General features: G+C 35.8%; 1 protein-coding gene across 1 annotated transcript; it reads left to right on the forward strand.

Annotated features, from left to right (window-relative positions):
• The first annotated feature begins 4,529 nt into the window (after nucleotides 1–4,529).
• LOC131071762 (small ribosomal subunit protein eS27y) lies at nucleotides 4,530–20,020 on the forward strand. Its single transcript, XM_058007747.1, has 4 exons — nucleotides 4,530–4,792; nucleotides 19,224–19,325; nucleotides 19,469–19,497; nucleotides 19,636–20,020. Exons 1-4 carry the CDS (start codon nucleotides 4,790–4,792, stop codon nucleotides 19,760–19,762), a joined length of 261 nt encoding a protein of 86 aa, XP_057863730.1. The 5' UTR covers nucleotides 4,530–4,789; the 3' UTR covers nucleotides 19,763–20,020.
• The last annotated feature ends 6,013 nt before the right edge of the window (nucleotides 20,021–26,033 follow it).

Raw genomic sequence — 26,033 nt, forward strand, 5'->3', positions numbered from 1 at the left:
ATCTTTGCCTCTCGAGTCATCCTCCTCTCCACTTCAACGGTGCAAATGTAGACCTTTAAATCTTCCCACGCCTCATGGGCTTCCTCATACCTTGCAACCCTATCTGCCCCATCCCCCCAGAGCACAAACAAATAGTATTCCACATTAATTATTTCTATCATCACACCTTCTCCAAAGGGTCGCTGCAACCCCTGCCCAGGAACCACTCTTCCCAACAAAGAAACCAAGTGAAGTAGTCACCGGTGAGGAGGGACCTCAAGGAGATCATTCCAAACCGGTTAGCAAGAGTAAACACATAGATATGATGGAGGCAATGCAGAACAGATAGTTTTATTACATGAAAGTTAATTACATCCAACTGGTAACAATCGAGTTACAACATACCGACACAAAAGCCTAGTAGAATAGGTCACACCAGGACCTTGAATCGAAAGATCTATCTTCTAGGCATAGTCTATCCTTGATTGATTCTAATTGATCTTCTATTTGATTCTCCCTAATTATATTCTAAAGCATGATTACAAATATATATATATATATATATATATATATATATATATATATATATATATATATATATATATATATATATATATACACGCACACACACACACACACACACACACACACACACACACACATATCCAAAGGATCTGGTTGGCCCAAAAAGGATCAAAACTCGAAGAACAATACCTAACATGCAAAATGAATAAGGTCAGCCTTCGCCAAGAGATTCCTCCAAAAAATCTAAAGGATGAAACGTAGAAGGTCAGCCACACGCCAAGAAACATCGAGATCAATGTCCAAGGCTCCACAAGCTTTTGAATGGGTTCTAGTAGATCACCAAAATAGGTCTCAGGCAACTGGTAACAAAGGAACAACTGATAACAAGAAACTGTCAAGGAAACCGGTAGTGATATCTTGCCGGAAAGTGATCCAAATGAGATGCGGTTTGAAAGCAAGAAAGATGATCAAGTCTTCAAGTAGAATCCAACTCCATAGGATCCAGTGAGCCAAAATTGGGACACACAGAAAGGAAAACTGAAACTGCAAATAGAAAACAAAACATAAAAGAAAATGTTTTTGGTTGATGCAAGATTGTTGTGAACCAGGGATGCTCTTGCATCACCAAGCCACACAAAGAATGTGCAAGAACACTTGCCTTGGCCACCCATTCCACTTCTGATTTTGACCCAAACGTAAGTCCCCAAGCCACCAACATTGAAATAATGTCCATGTCAGGCCTATACCTGAATTCAAACACCAGAAACTCATCTCCCAATAGTTTCTTAATTATTTCCAAAAACTCCTCATCAAACAGGAAAATACCAACCAATCTTTAATCTGAAATTTGTCCCAAAAAGGCTAGTTGTTGTTTGATGGAGTGCAAAGTGAAATTTTCTTCCATCTCTATAACCTATGCGTCAGAGATCTTGCCCTTTGTCCACCAAGCTTCTTCACCATGCCACGCCACCAAAGCCAACACAACTACTTTAAACTCGAAAAACCATGGGCATGCATCAATTAATAGGAATTATGAATCCAATTAGCTCAGATAAAAAATCCTTACATCCAACTCAATAATACATCAACTCATGTGCCACCCTCCATCATACCAATAAATGAAAGCTTGCAATAATGACAAGCAGGGTGGCGACATACTTTAAAATGATAGGGGAGTTAAAAATCAAAAAGAAAATGACAAAATTTAAATTGCCTATCATCCCTTGGTAGCTAGGTAGCCAATCGTGTACCAAGTGGCAAGCATTAATTCACCCAAGCCACGTCACACCCCTTATCACCCCACCAATCGATTGTCTGCAGGTCCAACTCACACCCAAATTGGACAAGGTATCCACCTCCATGTTTCCCTCTCTACGAATGTGGGAGATTTTAAAATCTTGAAAAAGATTTAATTTTTTGCAAATAATATTTATAAATTTATTAATTCGCCAACATTGTGAGAACCCCTTGATAATTGTATCTATCACGATTTTTGAAACCCTTCCAAATGCAATTTTAAAACTTTGAGATTACCCGCCAAATCTATCACTAACATTGCAGCCTTCACCTCGGGTTCATTATTTATTCTATTTGGTAACCTTTGAGCTCCTTTTGCCACAATCAAACCTTCATCATTTTTTGCAATACATCTCGCACCCGATTACTTGGATTACCTCGCGACGTGCCATCAAAATTGATCTTCATCCATCCTTTCTCCAGTTTTTCCCATCGACACATGGTCTCAACCACAGCCGTATGATTTACCCTACATGCCCATTAACAAGATATTATTATTAGTATTATTTTCTTTTGGCTAGTAAAATACAAAAGTTGGTCTTTACAAAAACAATTATCATTTAATAGAACAAATGGTTTGTTTTTTTAATTGGTAATGGGTCGAAGTCGTACCATACCTCCTTGTGGGATTTGAACTTGTGACCTCTCTTTCAAGAGTACAATTTCTCCACCACTAGGCCAACTCAGGTTGTACACAATAGAACAAATAGTTACTTCAACAATCACATTGCCAAATTGTGGTTCATATACTACATGAGCTACCCAATTAATTCACAATTTATTCATCCATCTTTGACAAGCCTAAACGTGGTGGAACCCTAAAGTTACGAGTTGGAATGCAAGCCAATTTAAAATAAACTTTGTTTCCTCAACATAATGATAGTATATTTTTTTGTTAACATAGGGGTATCTCTGCACCCTGTCCAATGCCCAACCACAAACCGAGGAATTATTCGTTGCCAGGTTGGTATAGGGGAAGGGGCGAGACTTGTCCATGTGGTGATGCACACAATAGCCCACAAACCACATACATCGGGTAAGCAAGCCTTGGAGTCGAATCAAAGATCAATGGAGAGCAAACCAATGACCCAAGCCAACTCTACTACTCATGAATAGTACATAATGACAATATTATTAATAAATAAAAATTAATTTATTATTCTATTATTTCATTGAAAGATAATTAAGTATCACTTATATTTAATCATTCATTTGAAGTATAAAGGTTGAGATAAGATATAGAAATGAAGCACAAATAGGATCATTATGATATTAGAAAAAGGATAAAATATAGAATAAGGTGAACATAAATAAAGCTCATCAACCACTACGAACATCATTCTCAATAAATTAAACCTTTTAAGTTTCAAGCATGCACTTTGTTGTAAAGGCATGTGAGGAAGTGGGTAAGATTTGACATGAAAGTCACTTCCAAAACCTAAAGGATAAAAGGATGAATAAAAATGACCTAAGGGTTGATAAGAATAAGAAAAAAGACTAATACTCATATTTGAAATATAAACCCAAAGGCTAGAGCAAGGGTGGGTATGGTGGAAGAAAGGTAAGATTAAGCACTGACAAAGAAAACCACAAAAGAAGTAGAGTAATAAATGGACACAAAAGAGAATAATCAAATGCTACATAGACCTAATAAGAAAGATAAATTGTCTTAAATATAGAATTCAGAACCTCTAATGGAGGATAAGAACCCAAGGAAAACCCTAGGTTTTGTATGAATGTTGGGCTCACCAAATAATATAAAGATTTTAACACAACCTTATAAATCTATCTAGACTAATTAGGCAAATGCAACCACATAGTCACAAATTAATTTAGATAACAAAGAATCAGAACTAATTACAAAACTCAAATAAATGTGACAATTAAATAAGAGGATACAGGGGCTTAACTCTAGGATTGATAATGAATAAATGATGCTTATGTAGTTTTGGAATGCTTTGCCACCATTATGAAATTACCTCTTTGATTAATATGTGTTTTATAGTCCAATTTGGTACCAAAAGCCTTGTAAATTGATTTTGAGTGCTATGTGTTTGATTTTAACTATCTTGAAAATGATTTGAGTTGTATGGGAATGGTTTGACATAAAGTGTGCCTAAAGATTTGCTTGTTTTCACCTCTTAAATATTGAATCTATTAAGTTGGTGTCAAAAGACATTATTGAAGAGTTTTTCAAATCAATAGATGAATATGTTTTCTATATCAAACCCCTTGTTAAACTAAATTAATGACGATGAGAAAGATCAAAGATAACATTCATATGCATGCAAATGACTTATATAACAATGCTATAGATTTTTTATTCTTTTATTGCCTCTAAAATTGAAGTATGATATATCAATTTATCTTGTGATTACTCTTTACTCATTCTATCTCTTTGTGAAATTAAGTGCATAATAAATACCTTTAAATATCATGACATAATGACACGTCACATACAACGTATGGTAAATCAACTCATAATAATTAGTCTAAAGAATAATAAATTTTGAATAGATTATTCTTATATCCTTCATACATAAACAATCTATATGAATAAAATAATTATTTTAAAATAAAAAATATATATAAAAAAACTAAAAAAATAGATAAAATTTACATCAACAAAACTTTTGAAAAAAAACAAAAAAAACCTCTTATTAGATTAAAAGAATCCCATTAAAAAGACACAACCTTTAATGGAAAATGTCATGAGCATTGAAAGCATTACAAGTATATTTTTTGCTCTATAATTTCACCGAGTTAACCTAAATCGAAGTCGGCATACGGGAGGATCCAGATCGACGGCCTATGACAAGAGGACGGGAGCGATCGACGGTCGGGATTTCATTCCTTTCTGTATAAACTTAAGTGTTGAACGCTTGTTTGAGCTCTCTGGCGTTGAAGAGGTGCTGTGCGCGGCCGCTCAGACGATTTATTTTGAGTTTGGATCAGATTATTTGCTAAAAAGCTCTTGCCGACTATCAAAATGGTATCTTTTTCTTCTATTCATCTTACAAGCTTTTGAAATGCTTCATTTTTTTCTGTATTGCGGCTGTATGTTGAGGATTTGAGGGGTTTAGGGTTTTTAGATAAAAGCTCAACGTTTTCCTAACGAGCTCGTTGTTCATTGTTATTGCGCTTGAATACATCAGTAATATTTGCACGATATATGCACGCAAAGTAAATATTAAATTTGTTAGAATCAAGTGGAAGCTTAATCAATAGTGAGTGCTATAAGGTTGCTTTATGTACGGCCGTTTTGAACGACTTATAAATTACAGTGAAGTAAACTAAGATAATGAAGACAAGCAGAATTTTTTGTATAAATAAATGAATGGATTTATTTTATTGATAAAATACGACGCCCTAGATGCTTGGAGCACAAAAGCATCTATTAAGAATTTTTACAAATTCAAATGCGGTGATCAATCATTTCCCTTCTAGAGGGTGGTCGTGGTATTACTCATTTTGATTAGAAGCTCCCTGCTTTTGATGGCTTTTCTTGGATTCCATGAGAGACGTAGTAGTTCATGACCAATTGTGCCACTATTTCTAATTGAATGAATGATGGGGTAATACTAATATTAGTAAAGACAGAGAGAACAATAAAATTTATTGAGCATGAATCTATGGCTACTCTCCAACAAATTCATTTTTATTAACTTTAAGAGATTAGAAATTGTTATACCACAGTTTCCTTTAAGAAACTGGACCTTCTGTTGTTAGAGAATCACTTGAATATGGATGCCGTGCCTTTTCAAGGAGATCAAGCGTTTTATCTATCCTGAAGTTGTAGATGTATATTGCCCAAATTTTGCTGTCGGTGGAGTGAAATTCTGTCTTGAGTAGTCCAGTATGGAGCGCCATTCTGTATCAAGTAGTCATGCCATTCTGTCTCGAGTAGTCCACCTTGAAGTGACATTCGGACTTTAGTAGTTTATCGTGAAGTGCCATTCTGTTTTAGTAAACATACATTTTCGCCTGGAAATTATCTCATTCAATACAAAGAAAAATACAATTCTTTTAAAAAGATACGAGTCCCTTAGATCGTGTAATCCATATTATACCATAATATTTAATTGGGATATATTAATTATGTTGTGAACTATTTAAAATTTTGTAGCCAGGTCAGTGTATAAAGGTCAAAAGTTGGGTGACCTTAGTGGATTTGAGACCATGGACAAAATGCAATTTCTTGCATTCTGCTTTGTGTAAATTTTTGACATCTTGTTTTTCTGTCAATTTTCTGCTCACACCATCCAAATTTTTCAACTCATCTGATTTCCTCTCTCATATTGTTTATTAACTTCCATTTACCGTACTTTTTTGTCTTGAGTTTCAGAATGTATTCATCTCAAAGTTTAATATGACACCATAGTTTAAGGTGAAGGTAACTAATTAAGCCATGACCATAGTTTACTGTATGCAGCCTGAGATATTCATTTAAACAATCTATATTTAATGAGTAATCATTCTTTTTATAGTCAATCTCTAAATAGCGACAAATATTATGATATCTACCTCTCGGATTTCAACCTTGACACATATGTTGGAGCAATTTGATTTTCCTTGTGAATGCCTAGCGACTAAGATAAGATACCTAATCATTTGCAAGCAGATTATTTGGATCGGTATTACCACACTTACATGACAATGACATGATGTTGTTGGAGTGTAAGTGCTTTTATTTTTATTTTCTATATTAAGAGATACATATGTTTTTTAAATAATGATTATTTGTTCTTACCTATATTGATTTGCCCGTCTTGCTGTTGTGTTCTTTCTTGTGTAGATCCCTATAAATGATTGTTTATTTCACATATCTTTTTCTATGTTGAACATGCTTCTAAGATTCTTCGGTGCCCAAAGATGGCTTTTGTGATCTACTCTCTTATGACTTTGGCTGCTTTGCTTGTGGTGTCTTGTATGCAAATAGGATGATTTAGGTTACTTCCCAATACCATTCTCCTTTGCTGGTTTCAACCTTGTTTCTTTTCTCTTGATAAAGATGTGAAAACTTGTTAAAGATATTTTGATCCTATCATCCTCCATTGTTACCTCCATTTTTACATTCATGGAAAAATGCTTGGGTGCACTCAATTGAGAAATGGACTGCTCGACCTATCTGAACTAGACAGTTGAGTGATCTCAATCTATTGACTCGATTGGCGGCCTCTGTAACAAATGCCCCTAATTTTTCCAATTTTTTACCTAATGAAAATCACAACATGAACATGCAAAATAGTGGGTTGTGTGCTGTCATAAAATTATATTGTCATAAAATTCTGATATAATTTATTTAATGTTCATATACTGCTGTTACAAAGTTTTGAATGAAAATCCCACTCACAATGAGACACAATACATGAAATGAACATAAAAAGGAAACCCCACATGAAATACCTCCAAAACAGAAATGATGACTGTTGCAGCTCTGAATATGGACAAATGTCTCGCTTTTACAGGCAGGAGCAATGGATATTGGGCAACAAGCCTCCAAACTTGAATGCAATACACTCCCAAGTGCCTGTAATGGATTCAAGTTAAAAACTTCACACCTAACACCCTCCAATCTTACCAAAATAGAAGCAAACAGGTTTTTTTTGTTTGAGAGATAGCAGCTCTGGAAATGACTGCTGCTCAACTAAAATTGATGGGAAAAGTTAAGTTTCAGGTCTGCTATGCAATTTTAGTCATACCTAGAATGAACTTACCCTGAAAATAGGGGTGGCCAGCAACTCAAATGATCAAAATGCCTCCAAACTCCCCTTTGCTCAGTGAATATGCTTGGGATGACCAATCCTCACCCAGATACCACCAACAAAGCAAGAAAACCTCCTAAACATCAAGCACCCAGCCTCCTAGGTTCTCACACCTAGTAGCAAGAGCTCCTGCAACATGTACAACCCCTCATAGAAATTCGTGCCATTGCAAATTAAGCCTAGAAACCCTCAAAACTGAGTCATCCAGCCTCAGTGAACAATATCAAATCAGTCTTTGATGATTTTTTTAGCCCAACGATTTTTTTTTGCATAAAACGAATGGTATGGCCAGCTAGGGCAAGCACCTGAAATCACAAACTGTATGGCCAGCAAACGCTAATCTGAAAATGCAATAACTCACGCCAAAAATCTATGGAAGTCAATAGTAGAAATTTAGAATCACTCCCCAAAATCTGAAATTAGAACACCTTAAAGATCATCATTTTTGAAACCTTGAAATTGCAGGCTTTGTGAATAACAATAGTGATTCCTTAATTAGTACCACACCAATCAGCTAGGGATTGTCTTTCAAATCTGAAACCAGTTATTTAATGAGGGTTTTCATCCTCACAAGATCCAAGGAAGAACACATAGGTTCAATTCAACAACATATTGTCATGTGTGCTCTTCTTCATATTCAAAATGAGAGCTCAAATCTCCTTTAAAATAAGTCAATTTAAAATTTAAAATAATTCATTTCCTCCAATCTAAAGCACAAGTACTCTTCTCCTAGATTTCCACTTTGTGCCATAATGCAACTTTATAAAAATATAACATTAAAGTGAAATGATATAATATCAACATTAAACATTTAGTGTATATTTTAAATACTCACGTCTGAGTTGTGGGTAGCACTGTTGAGACATGAAAAACCAATTATGAGTATACAAAGATGAAATACAGGCAACGGGAAGAAGATTGGTGCCAACTCGGAGACCTAAAAATAGGCGTGCCCTTCAAAAAGTTTAAAGAACACCTTAGGAGTTTGAAAATGCTTTAAACAATGCCATTGCCATCCATAATGCCAATTGGGCTTGAATTCCATCAACAGTTTCCAAGAAAGATTGAACTGATGCACTCCAAGATCCGAGGAGTCCCCTTACCAATACGAATTAGCCTACATGAATTCGAAGATTAGGCCAATGGTCACCCTTGGCTTGAGAAAGGGACAATACAACCTGGTTACTCAATCCATTGACTTAACCTGCTGGAAGGGTGATCTGGGCACTCAACCTATTGACTTGACTTGCCACAGTACTTCCTTATAGATTGAGACTACTTTTTACATTCCATGATTGAGCAACTATAGTTCAGTTTGGGGGATGGGGAGTTTCGACAAGACATTGCCATCTCCAATTGCTGTTGCCATAGTTAGGAGAACAAGAGCAAGTTCTTGTGCTTTTTTGGCTGAGCTGAAGAAGCCAGCCACAACCTCCTAACCGCAGCTCACTACTGTTCTAGTTTGGTGAATGGTGTTAGGCAATATAGTTCTATAATTTATATGATGAATTATATTTTATATGAATAATTGAAGTTTCCTATTTCTAGAAAAAAAGCTACTGCTTTTTAATTTACCCCGCTGTCCCCTAAAAAACGGCCTCATATTCCAGCTGCCCCAGGTTTCCTATATCTCTCTTATTGTGTGCTTGTTTTGTATATTTGCATGCTTACATTCTTTGCAATTAGTTCAATTAAATCCCTTAAGCAAGCTTATAATTGAAATGTCTTGTTGATTCACCTTACTTCCTTACTGCACCATTGTCTTGTGAATTGGAAGGGTTAAATGATGCTAGGAGCATAAAATGAGTGTAAGATATGATGGACATGCATTGTGCGCATGACATGTATGTAAGTGTGCAAACAACTGTATATTGAATATCAGATGTAGATGGCATACAAACCTGATGCAGATAGTATGTGTTATTTTGAGTAGCACATAGTATGTCTTGTTGATTCACCTTACTTCCTTACTACACCATTGTCTTGTGAATTGGAAGGGTTAAATGATGCTAGGAGCATAAAACGAGTGTAAGATATGATGGACATGCATTGTGGGCATGACATGTATGATGTATGCATGTGTGGAAACAACTGTATATTGAATATCAGATGTAGATGACATACAAACCTGATGCAGATAGTTTGTGTTGTTTTGAGTAGCATGACATGTATGCATGTGTGCAAACAACTGTATATTGAATATCAGATGTAGATGACATACAAACCTGATGCAGATATTATGTGTTGTTTTGAGTAGCATAGGACACTGGATGAGCACAGAAGTATATGTGAATCTGTGTTGGTGAATTCTTTGTTGAAATGTCCAAGTGGTAATGGAAAATTTACTGCTATTAGCTTCAAGTGATGCTCACATGGGAGAGTAAGACCACACATGGCTGATTGATATGATGGCTTATGCAAGCATTACATGATGGACAAAGGGACATTGAGGTTTGACAGATTGTGTGTTGTGGTTGGAATTTTGCTCCTAGCAAGGGATAAATGGTGTGTTGTTTGTGTCGCTTCCTCAGATCTTGGCCTAAGGTTTGTTTGGCAAGCCTTCACAATATGGAGAAGAAGCATCCAAAATTTGAGATATGTACTACATTACTAGTATCCTAGACTTTTTTCCTTTCTGTTATCAACATTATATCTTCATTATCATCTTCACGTTCTACTTGACTTACTTTCAATTTGTAAAATGATGAATTAAATGTGGTTGAAGACAAATTGGAAGATTCTTTCTTTGTTGTTTGTATTGGGGAGATTTAATGGGAATTGGACGAGGACATTTCACCCAAGTATTCTGTAGCTGTTTTTCCTATTCAAATGTTGATGCATATGCATTTCACCTTTTTGATTCAAGAAGGTGCTCTTTGCTGTTTCTGAACTCAAAATCAGAGTTTTGACAATAGACCTTCCAAAAGGAATTGTGTGATTTTTGAAAAACGAGAAGCATTGACTTTTGTAATTAACTCGTTGCTCTCTGATGTCACCTTCAAAAATAGGAAAACCCAGTAAGTGTTCCACGTCATGCCCCCTCTTGGCAGGGAATATAGGACCAAACAGACACAATCTGGGTATGTTGCATCTAGCCGCATCAAGCCTGCAGAGCTTAAGATTAGGATGATAGCATCTAGATTAGGAATACAATGTTCATCATAAGATGTGAGAGAAAAATGTAATAAAGGATAGAGATGAATCTATAAGAATTGATATAATATGAACATATATAATGATATAAGGAGATAGAAGGGTGTATATGATGTACTAAATTAATATAATTAATACCTATACTATATAGGGTTGCATATGATGTGTTATGGTATGTTCATTATATTCTGTTTAGTTAGTTTCCTATACGGACCTAATCCGCTGTTCCCTTAATAGGATTGAGTTTTGGGTATAAAATACAATACTAAGAAAGTCATTGAGGTTCAAAATTTCGGTCGGTGTCCCTTTGGATTTCTTGCTAACATTGGTTCCGTTCTAAGTCTTACCAAGGACAAGAAGGAAATTTTCAAAATTTGACAAGGAGGAAATTTTCAAAATTCAAAATCTTAAACTGAATAAAGGAGAAAAGAAGAATATGAAAAGGATATGAAAATCTTCAATACTGTCCTCTTGATGTCTACCTTGTGAGAGGGGGTTAGTGTGATGTCCCCTTCTAGTTGACATCTGTCAGTTTTGGTAGATTAGCCTATCACTGACCCTCGTAGGCTGATGAGGTTGGTTAGAGGGTCTTCTGGAGATTGATTCTTCATCTTCAGAGTGAGCATTACAGGATTGGCTTTCATTTGAGGTCTCCAGGACTCCATTTGAGATACTTTCTATTTTTAGCAGTCCTGCTATTTTTAGCCAATTGGGTTGGGCATGGCAGAGTATGGTTTGATAGTCTCCAGTTCTGATGACAGACAATTCTGATGGATACTTTAGAGAGATATCAATATTTAATTATTTTAATTAAATATTAAGTGGCAAACTTTAATGTTTTAATATTATTAAGTCACTTTAAGTCATAACTTAAGTGAGGGTCTATTTCTCATCGGATGGGGCCACTTTTTATATTAGACTGGAGATGATTTATTTTTGACGCCTCAATAGTCAAAAAGAAATATTAAAAGTTTAAACATCTTTTAAATGATAAAATTGTGCAACTTGGGAAGCTGCGCCAATTAGGGCTGCAGCCCTAATTTGTCCTTTGGAGAGTCCTTGGGTTTTGAAAAAAGATTATGTGATTGAAGATATTCTGATTTTTGCTTTGAGAAGAGACTTGGCCAAGGGTTTTCAGCAGAAGATTATTCTGTAGGTGATCGGAGGTATTGGTGCAAGGAAACGTTGGATTCTTGTGCAACAACATTAGAGTCTGTGAAATACCAGATGATTTTGTTACTGTTGGTTTCATTCGGAGACCAAGTTTGAGCAGATTGGATAAAGAGGCATTGTTCTTTGAAGAGGGTTTGATAACCACAGCTAGAGGAGAAATAAAGAAATTCTGAAGTGATTGGTTGCTGATTTGACCTGCTTTGGAAGCCATACCCTAGATAGCTGGAAGACTGCGATTTTGGCAAAGGAGCTTCTAAAAATCATGGAATAATTACTAAAGGTGGTGCCTAGTCTTCCTTGACACTTTGAGCTATTGCATGGGCGATTCTGGTTAGTATTGAATAAACAGTGATCTGCTGTCATAAATTTGCTTGCATGAACAGCAAAGGTTTGATGAATTTCCAATCAAAAAATCAGTAATTTACCTATGAAATTATTCTATTATTATTGTCTTAGCATTCCATGGAATATTAGTGTTGTTTGAATGTTATAAGAGACCTCAGGCTAAAATTAATAAATTTCCAGATTATAGCACTGTTGTTTTTTTCCTTCATATCTTGTCAAAACTTGTTTTATCTGTCAAAAACAATTGCTATTGCAACACAAACGCACCAGGTTCAACTAAATGGACAGAGACAATAAACACAGCCTGTGAAAGGTTCGTACAGTTAGGTGCCAAGGGGATGGAAAGTGGAAAGGGGGAGGAATTTTAAAAGAGTTCCACAACTATATGTGAAAGAATAAAGGAGTAATGTAATCCCAAAGCAAAAACAGTCATGGCAAAGGAGATAAGAGAAATACAAGAGAAATTAAGGAGCAAATTGCATTACAAGAAAAGTGACAATGGCCAGCCCAAACAATGAGGAAAGAAGATAAAGGGAAATTGTTGATAGAGAAGAGAGACGCCATAGAAGAATGGAAAATGTGGAGAAGAGGAGAGTCGAGTGTGCCAATGACGATGTTGTTGATAGAGAAGAGAGACACCATAGAAGAATGGAAAATGTGGAGAAGAGGAGAGTCGAGTGTGCCAATGATGATGTTGTTGAGTGTGCCAAGGTGGATGTTGTTTAGGACAGAGAGAATCTAGAAACTGAGTGGAAGACATCAGAGAAAGCAAATTCATGTTTGAAGAAAGCAAAACAAATGCTAACTAGCGTAAAATAGGGTATTGATGATTATAGAAATTCAAGAAGATTGTTGTTAGGGGAATGTAGAAGCAAGGAGTCCCCAACCTTATTGCAATTACCCAAAAGCCCTATAAAAACCGGTTTTGTCATAACATAACAATCAAATTAGACGACAAATTTATGGAATCCTTAAAAGCTCCGGAGGAAGTCTTACCTATATATGAAGAATACTTAGAAGAATTAGTTAATAGGAGTATAAGAAAACTAAGGAGAGAAGATATAGTAAGAGAAGGAAAAGTTAAGATGAATTTGGCCATTGAATTAAGGTCATTAAGTAACGAAATGTCACAACCCCCTAACCAAGATCCACCCCCCTCAACCATACAAGAGTAGAAGGATTTCAATAGAAGAGATACCACAAAATAGAGAAGAAGAGAAGAAAGCAAAGAGAGAAGAGAAAGTAAAGTGATTTGCTTGGGACGAAATACTTGGAAGTGAGTACTTTGATATTCAATTGAAAAGAGATAAAGATAGAGAACAAAAACCCCATATAGTTCAAATTGTGAAAAGGGAGAAGGAGAAGAGTCAACAAATCTGGAAACCAAAACCAAAGAAAAAACACATAAAATAGAGGGTTAAGTCGAGATTCTAGTCTTGGATAGAGAACAAAAACCCCATATGGTTTAAATTGTGAAAAGGGAGAAGGAGAAGAGTCTTTGGCAAAGATACCACTGAGATTGCGGAACACATATTCTTGTTGCAATTACTTTGGGAAAGGAAAGAAGCTGAAGAAGATAGACAAAAGCTATTGGACTTTGTGTCCTCACTAAGGAAGGATGAATTGGATCAGTACATGAAGACATAACCTAAGCATGAAAGGAGTTGGGACAGGGTGAAAGAAGAATCCTTGATAAAGTTTTACATTTAGGACATCCCCATAGAAAGTGTGAGCAAAATGAGGGAGTTAGTGGTGAGATAAAACAAATCAATAAAATCATATGGCAAGAGATTTAAGGAAGCGTGCTGCAAACTAGAACCACTATCCAAGAGGTAGAAATTTGAATGGTATACATCCAGATTGCAGAAGGATATAAAAATAGCTTTAAATGGAAGAGTATTTGATTCCTATACAAATTTAATCACAATAGCATAACAGTTAGAGGCACAACCTTGGCGGAGACTAGAGAAAGATGAAACCAAAAGTTAAGAAGGCCAAAGAAATATGGTGCACCTCCTACCTTCTACTTTCTACGGAAGGACATGTATGAAATGATTGTCCAAAGGCACAAGGAGAAAGGACAACAAACACAATACATGTGGAGGTGAAAACAGTACCAATAAAAGCCAATTCAATATATTGTGCCATTTATAAAGAGTGGGACACCCACCTGACTAAGGAATGACCTGCTAATCAGTTTCAAGTTCAAAATGGAGGAAATCACTGCAACCAGGGGATGCCATAATCATAATTGCAATGCAGATGTAGACAAAAACATGAATGATGGAGGATATAGACAACTACTTTGGAGGGACAATAGGCCTGCACAATGCATAATAACCCATTGCAAGACAACATTGAGGATAATTGACAATTGGAGAAGAAATGATGCCACATGTTTCAATTATGGTAAAGTAAGCCACTACATGATTGAATGTTGGGGTGAAGAGAAAAATAAATGTCTATTTAGTGGAGATGAATCTCATGGCCTCGACAAATGTGAAAATTCAAGTCAATTTTTCCAAAATGTAGGAACACGGTCTACGAGTGATGATTTGCAAAGAGGGGCTAGAGTTATAAGGAGAGTACCACCACAAGGAGTAAGAGGTTGTTAAAGAATGGTTGTATGGTCCTTCATCACATCAAATGAGGATTGTTTTGGTGAAGTGCAGGTAGTAGGAACAAATTAAAAAAGTCCGAAATAAAGAAGAATAAAGCCACAATACTCAAGGCAAGGAACTGTTACCAAGCAAAAACAAAAAGAAATAGAAGAGGAAAATGAAGAGTCTAGTTTGAAAGGAGATTATGTTTACTTTCAGCCAAATAAACATCAACATGATAAGGTGGTAGAAAAAGCTAAACAACAGATTGTCCAACAGCAATAAGATGAGGTAGCTCCAACAACAATAAGATGAAGTAGCTTGTTTTTTTTGAAGAGGAGGTAATGATATTCAAGAACTTGGCCTCTTTAGCTCAACAAAAAGATCTTTTGCTAAAGTTAAAGCTGTTGGGAAAATATTGGAACAGGCAAAGACAATAAGAAGTGAACCAATTAAATGAGGATCAAAACTGGAAGAATGGCCCTCTTCTCATCATCACACATTTCAATAATAGCAAAGTCAAGCATGTGATGGTGGATTTAGGTGTGGACTTTAACATCATCTTGCCTACAATTTGGGATAGATTGGGGAGATCAAAGCTAGTGAAAACAGCAATGAACATAAGCCTAGCATATGGTTCAAGCATGGAATCATTGGGGACATGCGAAATGTGGAAGTTAATATCAAAGGTCTAAAACAAATTATGGATTTTGAGGTTGTGGAAATGAAAGAACCATTCAATACTTTTGGAACCCTATTGGGACTTGAGATGGTTTGTAAACTGCAATAGTATCTTTGATTCAAGGAAGGAAGAGATATCCTTTGCGGAACATAAGAAGATACTACACATGCCCTTAAGTCAAACAATACTTACCGACCTCTCTATTTTGTATCCAAGAATTTTGACAGCACTGAACTCATGCAACATAAGATGTTTTGATTTAGAAGGGTCTTCATAATACAAAGCCACTCTAAAGATCTATCAGAGAAGAATTAGTTTGCAAATGACACCAAATATATTAACCACATACAAAAAGGAATATTACATCTTAAGCTACCAAGGTTCTCTGGAGTAGGATACATTATAGAGTATATTTTTGATATGGAATATACATTTCAAGATGAACCTATGAAAATTGCTGCACTTCAAGATACGTTGGTTTGTAATGTAGCTTGTTGTTGGAATACACATAGATATACTATTCTAGATTGGCAGCCTTCAGAATTATCATCAAAGCCCGATACCTAAAAAAAGGAGAATATGCACTAATACCCAAAAATGTGAGAACAATCACCTGGGAGACCCACATTCAAACTTGTATCACTGCATGGAAGCGAGACAGGGAATAAGACTATTGCACATCTAGTCACTTCGGACTATGTTAGAAAAGTGTAGAAGCATGCAAAGAAGGGCTTGTGGTGGATCTGATGAAAATTATATTAATTATGACCTTACCCTTTCCTAAAACTACACCAGAAGTAAAAACATTCTTGGATATTTCATTAAGGGTTATGCTATCGTAGTGACACCTTTAGAAGAATTGCTCTAGAAGAAAACTAATAAAACCATCACTTGGATTGAACAATGTCAGCAACCTTTCGATACATTAAAATATAAAATATAGATCATCCTATAGCTTTTGCTAGTTGCAAGCTATCTCAAGCGGATAAGAACTATACCACCACTAGTAGAGAAGCTTTAGCGGTCTATGCCTTGCACAAATTTTGCCATTACCTCTTATCTACGCTATTCACATTCTACATTGACCCCGAGCCCTTGAAAATTTTACATGACAAACTAGTGATACAAGGGAGGATATGTGGGTTGTTATTACTATTTCAATTTTCAAGAATTCAATTTTACAATAATAGGCAAGCATTCTACACTGACCATGAGCCCTTGAAAATTTTACTTAACAAACTAGTGATACAAGGGAGGATATGTGGGTGTTTATTACTATTCCAAGAATTCAATTTTACAATAATAGGCAAGCTCAAAAATAATTATCAAGTTTTGGATTACCTATCTAGAATTGATTATAGGGGAAGAATCTGAGGCAACTGATGAAGTGTTTCATGATGTTGCCCTATTACTTTCCATTGGACATGACTGCACATGATAAACAATTTTTACTACAAAAATCCTGTTTACTTCAATTGAAGGAGCTTTATACACAAAAGGGTGAGATGATGTCCTCTAGAGGGTAGTTTATGAGCATGATTGTGACCAAATCTAAAGGGAAGCACGTGAAAGCATTGTTGGAGGACACAATTGCGAGATACTACAGCTCGACAAAAATTGTTAGCAAGACTTATGATGGCCGAGTATATGCAAGGATGCTAAAAATTAAACAAAGAATTATTATATATGTCAAAGAATAGGAAGACTTACAGCATGGGATGCAATGCCCCACTTCAACTAGTCTTAGCACAATATCCCTTTGAGAAATGGGCAATTGATTTCATAGGACCCATTGATCCTCCAAAAAAACTCTCTAGAGCTAGATTCATCATCACCGGAAAATTTCTCTATCACAACGTCATTACCAGATTTGGGTGTTCGCTAAGTGTACTAGTAATCAGGGGAAACGCTTTTTTGTTTTAAATTATAAAGGAGCTATTAGCCAATTTCATGATCAGTCATAATCAGAGCACACCATACCACCTACAAGCAAATGGAGCCAGCAAAGCACTAAATAAGATCATTGGAACCACTTTAACTATAATGTGATTAAAATAGAACAGACCGGGACATCAAAATATTTGCAGTACTCTGGGACTACCACATAACATATAAATGATCTACCAAACACACTCCATTTCACTTAGTATATGGAATGGAGACTAGTATACCTTTAAAATTCATAGTCCACAACTTCCGCATGACAATGACATTAAGACTCAATGCTAGAGACTCCATTAAAAAGCCCTTGAAGAATTGGAAAATTTGGATGAGGCAAGGCAGTTGGCAGAATTCTATCTTTTAATAGTGTCGTAGACAAAAAGCAATGCACGATGGGAACCCAAGATCAAAACAATTCCAGGTCGATGGCATGGTCCTCCTGTATGATAGCAAATTCAAAAAGCAAGGAAAACTCAAAAAGTCTGGTAGATAGTACCCTATCAGATTAATGACATTCTTGACTCAGGGATAATCTGCTTAAGAACATTAGATGGCACTATACTACAATGCTATGTTAATGGAGCTAGATTGAAACATTATCATCAAAATCTTGAACAGAGTTGATTTGAGGACAAGTCAAGATTTTGAAAGGGCAGATGAGCAGCCAGACACAGTCCGGGAGAACATACTGCATCTTGCTGCATCAAGCCCATGATAAAAAATATAAAAATGCTATTGGGTTCTATATTTGATGCGTTATGGTACGTTCTTTATATTTTGTTAATTAGTCAGTTTCTCCTTTGGATGTAATTCCCTGTTCCCTTAATAGGACTGAATTAAGGGTATAAACTACAACATCAAGAAAGTCATATTGGGGGGCTCAGAACTTTGGTCTGTGTACCCCTAGATTTCTTGCTAACATTGCCACACAAACTTTTCATGAATAATGAAGTTTTGAATCTGTTATTTCGATGGAGCACTGAATTTGTAATTGATATTCATAAAACATAAGTAAAATGAACCTCACATAGAAATTGATTATAGTATTTTAGCTTTCTTTGAAACTATTGAGAATGATAGTGGAATATATAAAGCTTTAAGTTTGGTGCCTCAAGAGCTGCAAGAAAAAATTCTCAGGCACTTAAGTTTTACATTCTTGTCTTTGATGGAGTTGGCATCAAGGATTCAGTCCCTAGTCCGGTAAGTCGTGTAAAAGAAACCAAGGAAGGCACAGAATGAAGGTGAACAATGTAAGTGAAAGCTGACAACCATTGCTAATGCGTAGGAAGCTCCAGTCTTATTTTTATTGGCTATTGATGAAATGCTTACATTTAAAGCAATCATATTTTGTTTTTTAGTAGAATTTTGTAGAAAGGCTAATATCAAAGGAAAACCTGAGATGAGACTTGATAGAATGCCAATGCTATAGAGGAGTATCGGTTTTTAGGTGAGTCAATTTGCTACTTTGAATGGACTTGGGAAAATCCATTCCTTGATTACAGAGAGACAGTTCAGGTGGATAAAGTCCCAAATATCTTTAAGGGAATTTGGTCAGGGTTTCTAAAATATTTGGCCTAGCATTTTTGGTCCCATGCAAGGTATGAACCATGGCCTAATTAGAGACACATTGAATATTGTTTGCTTGCTCTCGGGAACATCAACACACTTTGGTCATAATATGCCCTTTAAGCTCATGTGTATGAGCATCCCTTTATGCATAAAGGGCAGTGCTTGCTGATGGTAAATCCTATTTGGTGATTGCAGGTGCTTTCTAATGACATTGACTTGCTTCATCCTCCAGCTGATGTGGAAAAGCGGAAGCACAAATTGAAACGTCTCGTGCAATCACCAAATTCCTTTTTTATGGTATTGATCTTAGTTAAGAGTTGAATCAGAATATTGGAAATCAAGTTAAGACTTTAAATGTCAGCAATATTGGAGATCAAAGTGTTGTTATTCCTTTGGTACATTATTCTTCCCTTTTGCTGACTATATTCTATTTGTTGCAGGATGTGAAGTGTCAAGGATGCTTCAATATGTATGTTGATTTGACTTAGTATTTTTGTTGTTTCTTTTAAGCAAGAAATAATTATTTTGTGGCTTGATTTGAAAGGATCCTTCTTGCAGGATTAACTTCTAAGATTCAGTATTTTGACATTTTATGTTTTCTATGCAGCACGACTGTGTTCAGTCATTCTCAGACAGTTGTTGTCTGTGGGAACTGTCAAACTGTGCTATGCCAGCCAACTGGAGGTCGTGCACGGTTGACTGAAGGATGCTCTTTCAGGAAGAAGGGCGATTGAGATTTTATTCTTTTTGTGTATTCGTGTTTTGTGTTCAATCATGATACTCTAGGGAAACGTTTGGCAGTGCAGTGGCCCACACAGGCCTTTTCAATGCTATACATATTAGTTTCAAGTCATTCTAAATGAGTGTTTCAGCTAGCTCGGGGAAGTTTTGCAGCTAAGATGTTGCTTAGGTTATTATGACTACTACTCGGATAGACAAGATTTATTTTAAAAGATTTTAAATGTAATGTGATTCAAGTGGGATTTTGATAATGGTCTGCCTGAATGTGTTTTGTATGTTATCGTTTCATTATTCAAACTCAATTTTAATTGATAATGAAATCCTGTAGGTCTAAGAAATGACATGGTGTCCTAGGTTTACCAATTAATAAATGTGAATGCATGGAACTCTGATTTTATTAGTGTTATCTTTGTAAGAGATTTCTTCCATATGATTCTATCAAATCACTTTTGATAATTAGAAGCAGATCACTTAGTAATTGATATCAAGGCCTATGCATCACTTCTGTGACAGAAATGATTATGCAAGGTGTTTGATATTTATTAGCTTAATAAGCCGTTCAACTGTAAAGTATAGAAAATGGGTAAAGAAACGAGTTTTCAAAATAGAGATTTTTGATTCACAAAATGCCTAAAAGCAGTGATTTTGTGTGCTCACACGTGGGTATTGTGATTATGTGTTTATATGGCAGTGTCGAATAGAACATAGAAAACAGGGAAGCTGCTCTGTTTTACATGGTATAAGCTATTTGTACTTTTATGGTAGAGTTTGCTTTTATTTGCTTATAAAACGTCGAAGTTTTTAGACTAGGTAAAACACAGGAAATGGTAAACTTACACTTGCCAGCAGTTGATTTATGCGAAACGCATTTTATCATTCTTTCCATATCATTACTCTATGTATCTCTATCTTACTTTCTCCTTTACTATTTTGAAACGCATTTTATCATTCTTTCCATATCATTACTCTATGTATCTCTATCTTACTTTCTCCTTTACTATTTTTATGATGCTTCGTCATTATCCCTTTTGAGGTTGTTGCTTTCATCTTTTTAGTCTATTTTTTTATTTTATTCTGTATTGCTTTTAAGGTTTTGACATATTTTTTGGGAGGTTTCGTTAATGACATCCCTAGTTATATATTGGCATTTTCACTTTTCTATATATGATACAAAATACACTACATTTTCTCATATTCATTATTACTCTCAATGTGCATTCATTGACATAGCATTTAACCTTAGGTTTTTGTTCCATCTATGCTTTCACTATAACCATTATATTCACATGACCTCTCTACACACCACTCTATGCTATGTCCCTATCCATGTTTGGGTCCATGTTTGCTTACCCCCCTACTTTCCCAATAACCTAATATCATTAGTGATCTATAGAGCCTCGTTAAGTAATCACACTTCCTTCTTTGGAGGCTCTATCCAAACATATACTGGTGATATACAATAAAAGAAATGTGCACTTATCTTTTCTAATTTGCTTCCTTACCCATTCCACTATCATCACTTGGGGACATCTTTCAACTTCCTTCACCATATGATTTATCATCCTCTTCTTTGGGGCATGATCTTAGTGTCCCCTCATTTTTTCCTCTAATTATTCACCAAAAAATCTTTTTATCCATTCTAATTTGCTTCCTTACCCATTCCACTATCATCACTTGGGACATCTTTCAACTTCCGTCACCATATGATTCATCATCCTCTTCTTTGGGACATGATCTTAGTGTCCCCCTCATTTCTTTTCCTTCAATTATTTTCACCAAAAAATCTTTTTATCCATTCTAGAAACTCTTATTGCCCTTTGTGATCATCGTATCCCTTGAGGGCATGGTCTAGTTCTCTATTGTGGCTGCCTCTACTGTGATCATCTGGAGGATATGATCTTGGGGTCTTATTTCTTCTTTCTAATGTCCTTTTCCTCTCATTTTTTTGAGCCTTGCCATTTTCTCTTTCTACCTTTCCCTTAAATTGAATGGCTTATATAACAATTTTTTTTAATCAATTTAAGAAAGGGATTGTTTATGTTATCTTTGTCACACTTCTATTTACTTGATTCCAACCATGACTTTGATAATTGACCTACTTTTTATCTAATTGGGTGGTTATTATATAACTTTTGATGACATTATTTCTCACCCTTAACATTTTTTTCCAATTGAATGGTTAGTATATAACTTTTGATGACATTATTTCTCACACAATAATTGTTTTGGCCTTGTTTACGGTGGAAACTGCATATAGTTAATACTTTAGAGTGATAGCCACACAAAGCTTAGGATAGTAAGTTGAATTTGGAGTTTCATAGCCAAACATATTACCATTAGCCTAGGTAGGGCCTATCCATGGCTACCTTATAGCCTTTATCATCATGATTATTGATTAATTTCTATTAATTAATATCATTGTTTCTATACTATCTTTACCAAAGCTCTTTTCAAAAGCATATCATTGTTTCATTAATTTTTTATTTAGTAGTTTTCATTATGATCCATAATAAAGGAAAGAGTAATTGTTTTTAGTAGTTCTCATTAACATCCATAATATGACATGCATTTTTTAGTCTAGGCTTTAGAGAAACTGCATTTGAGTTATATTTCATTACATACATTAGTTGTGTTCCTATTTCTTGTTTGTTGTTAGTTTGCTATTGTAAACGTTGCATTAATTGTATTTCTATTTCTTGTTTGTTGTTAGTTTGTTATTGTTAGCATATAATGACTACTCCTTGTGAAGTATTTATTAGATTAGGTACAGAAAAAAAGTGTAATAAGAAGAAATATGTATCCTAAATTTTTTTTGCTATATTTTACACCTATTTTAGTGTTGCCCTTTTGGGTGAAAGCACCAATTTCAATTTGTCTGATAAAAAAAGTGGCCAAAAAGTATTTTCGAAGTAAATTAAACATAATTATGGATTGGTGTTTGATAAGCTTGAGACATAGCACAAGCGCATCCTAACGTGCACAAGTTATAATGCATGTGCATTATGTGGACTACAGCAAAAAATTCCATGTATTTAAGCTTTATATATATAGTTATCATAATGTCCAGAATGTGACCATTTTCTACTTGCAATATTTCAAAAATTTCATTCTCTTGAGCTAGGCCTCGGAAGCTCCAGCCATGGTTCAATCTGTGTTGCAATGCTCAACTCTCAGATGGAGATAAAGGCCTGGTGATCACTGCTATAAGTATAATGCCTAAGTCAAGGGCCAATCGCCAAATGTCCCATTTGTTGGGCATAGGGAAGAAAGCAATGTGGTTTCCGTGTCTGAGATATCAATCTTACAACACTTCCCATAGAAAATAATCTAGTCCCAACTTAGCCTTCACAGAGTCATTTCCAATTTAGAACGTATTAGAATCTGTCAATATCACCTGTGTTCAATGGCGCAGTTGGATAGAAAATCTGTGGCCACGTTTGCTTATCTATGAATATGTTTCTGGTATAATCTCGAATCCCTTTTAAAAGGTTACAGACTCCATCAACCCACATCTTGAATTTCCAACTTGGACCATGAATAGTTGAGATTGCCCGAATCACATTTGAAGAATCCCCTTAATGTCGATGTGATTTATTCTAAGATTTATGCACTTCTTTAGCCCTTCAAAAATTGCAACATGACATTGGAAAGTTTCACAGAACCGACCCAAACAAGCGTTCCACGACAATCTCTAACAATATAACCAGCTTCTGAGGTGCCTGGATTTCTTCTAGAGGCGCCACTAAAGTTAAGTTTTAGTCTAGCTGAAGGAGGGACCAACGTTTTGCCGTACTAGGTCACTTTTGGAGGGTACAAGGTGCAATCATACTCTTGACATTTGATCATCTCATGTGGAATATAACTTACATCTATTGATTACCTTTGTTCTGATGTTCACATATTCTGATTTTAATCTTGCTCGATATAGTGTTGATTGTAGATTCCAATTCCTTGAAGATTCTCGCATATCTCTTTTTCCAAATTTGCCATAATAACCTTTCTGGGATTGCCAAGCATTGGCCAACCCACAAGGATCCTTTGTGCATGATTGGGCAATCGGAGAAGACTTTACACACATTGTTGGTGAGAGGACCAGACAACCTATCATATTGCGAATTTGGTCCAACACAAGCGCACACCACTTTACATTGGATAAAGAGGTGGTCTATTGTATCATTGTGAGACTTATACATAGGGTAATGATAAGGGCTATGCGTATGATATACATATAATTCTCTTATTTGAATTTACAAAAATATATATTCATTTTTTATTTTTATTTTTTTTAATTGAATTTAAGTGACACTCATGATGTAGTTTTCAAGATGCACATGTTTTTGAAAATCATGTAAAAAACCAATAAGATCTTAGTTTTTAGTTATCTTTTCGTAAATTGCTTTGAAAATACATAGCACAATAAAAGGGAGGTGCACAACTATGTTATATTTTAGTGATAAAAAATAGGGATATTTTTATGTGCACTCAACATTTCATTCCTTTAATATTAAACTTTTTCAAAAATATTTTAGTAGTTTATAAAGTAGTTTTAGAATATTACAATTCTAACCATATCTTCAAATTATAGGAGTAACTATTGAGTTCTGCATCTAAGTTTAGATTTAGTTGATTTCAATAAAAAAATTGACCACTTTTGATGCCCTTTTTATCCCCCATATCTATGTACTTACTTTCACACCTTTCAATATTTATTTTCTCTTTATTTATTATCACATATTTGTTTTTCCATTTTCCTATGTGTTTTCTCTTTTGTAAGTTCTATTCCTTCTTACTCATCTATTATTACTTTTTTTCCCATATGTTCCTTTCCCTTTATGTAAAACTTATTTCCATTTCCTAGGTGATAGCTTTCACTTTCTACAAATATTTAATGCTATCCTTACCTCTGTCACATGTAGCCTATCCTTCCCCCCTTTTATTTTATATCACTTGAAACAACTACCAATCATCTTTATTTCACTTGTCATTCTTGTAAGATTTGAGCTCCCTCAAGACATGGGCGAATAAAACCAACTAGCTTGACCTGCGTTTTTCTAGCTTTTAAAATTAAATGTAAGATTCTCCAAGGCTAACTTTACTATGTTTCCCGCTAGCTTTTAAAATTAAATGTAAGATTCTCCAAGGCTAATTTTAAAATTAAATGTAGATTCTCCAAGGCTAGTTTGAATGATGGAGCTCCTAGTTTGAATGATTCTGCTCCCTGCGTCAGCTATCCTTCTGTTGTTGTTGTTTATACCTAGGCATTGGGTGACCCCCATGCGATAGTTCTTCTAGGGGGTGTTACGAGAGCTCTTCTTGGGGATGCGTCTGGTGTTGCTATTGCCACTTCTACCCTCCCACCTGCTAGGGATGTAGTGACCTCAGTTTCTTTGGATGGCTTGCGTGCTCCCTCCCATTCTATTGAGGGTGTTGTCATGGGTTTTGGAGTTGCTATTGCCAATGTTGCGGGTCCTAAGGTATCCAAACCTTCTGCAGGTGGGCGTAGCTTTGCTCATGTGGCTAGATCTGCTGCTCATCCTGCCAAGGGGATTCACCCTTTTCCTTGTGCCAAGACCTCTCTTGTGGTGGTTTGTGGCTTGGAAGTTTTTGAGAATATTGATTACTAACAACGCACAACGTTGGTATACAAATTTACGGGTTTGTGGCCTTCTCTCCTGGATCTCCATCGTTGGGTGAGTGTTCTTGGAAACCTTTGGTTGCCTGTAGCATTGAACTTTTCTCTTATGCTAAAGGCTTTTTCATTGCTACTTTTGCTTCTTCCCACAATCGTGATTTAGTGTTGGGAACGCTGTGGGCTTGGGGAGATCACTCTCTCTCTACCAAACCCTAGACAACTTCCTTTAACCCCCTTACCGAACCACTCAATGTGCGTTTGGTTTGGGTTCGCCTACCTAATCTTCCTCTTCATTTTTGGGAGCACTCATGTTATGAGGCAATTGGTAACTCTATTGGCCGATTCTTGTAGGTTGATGATGCCACTTCCTTCATGGGTCATTTTACCTTTTCTCGCATTTTAATTGACATTGACATTTCCAAGCCTCTCCCTAGGGATGTAGTTCTTATGGTTGGGGAAATGCCATGGACTCAATCATTGGCCTACGAGGGCCTTTCCTTTCACTGTCGAAGGTGCTTCTCTACGAGTCACTTGGCTTCGAATTGTTCTCTCTCTCGACACAAAGGCTCTGTTACTTGGTGGAAGGACGCTACTGCTGATCATTTGACGATCAATGTTGTTGATATTGATGA

The sequence above is a fragment of the Cryptomeria japonica genome, chromosome 3 (genome assembly GCF_030272615.1).
Source record: "Cryptomeria japonica chromosome 3, Sugi_1.0, whole genome shotgun sequence".
NCBI lineage: Eukaryota > Viridiplantae > Streptophyta > Pinopsida > Cupressales > Cupressaceae > Cryptomeria > Cryptomeria japonica.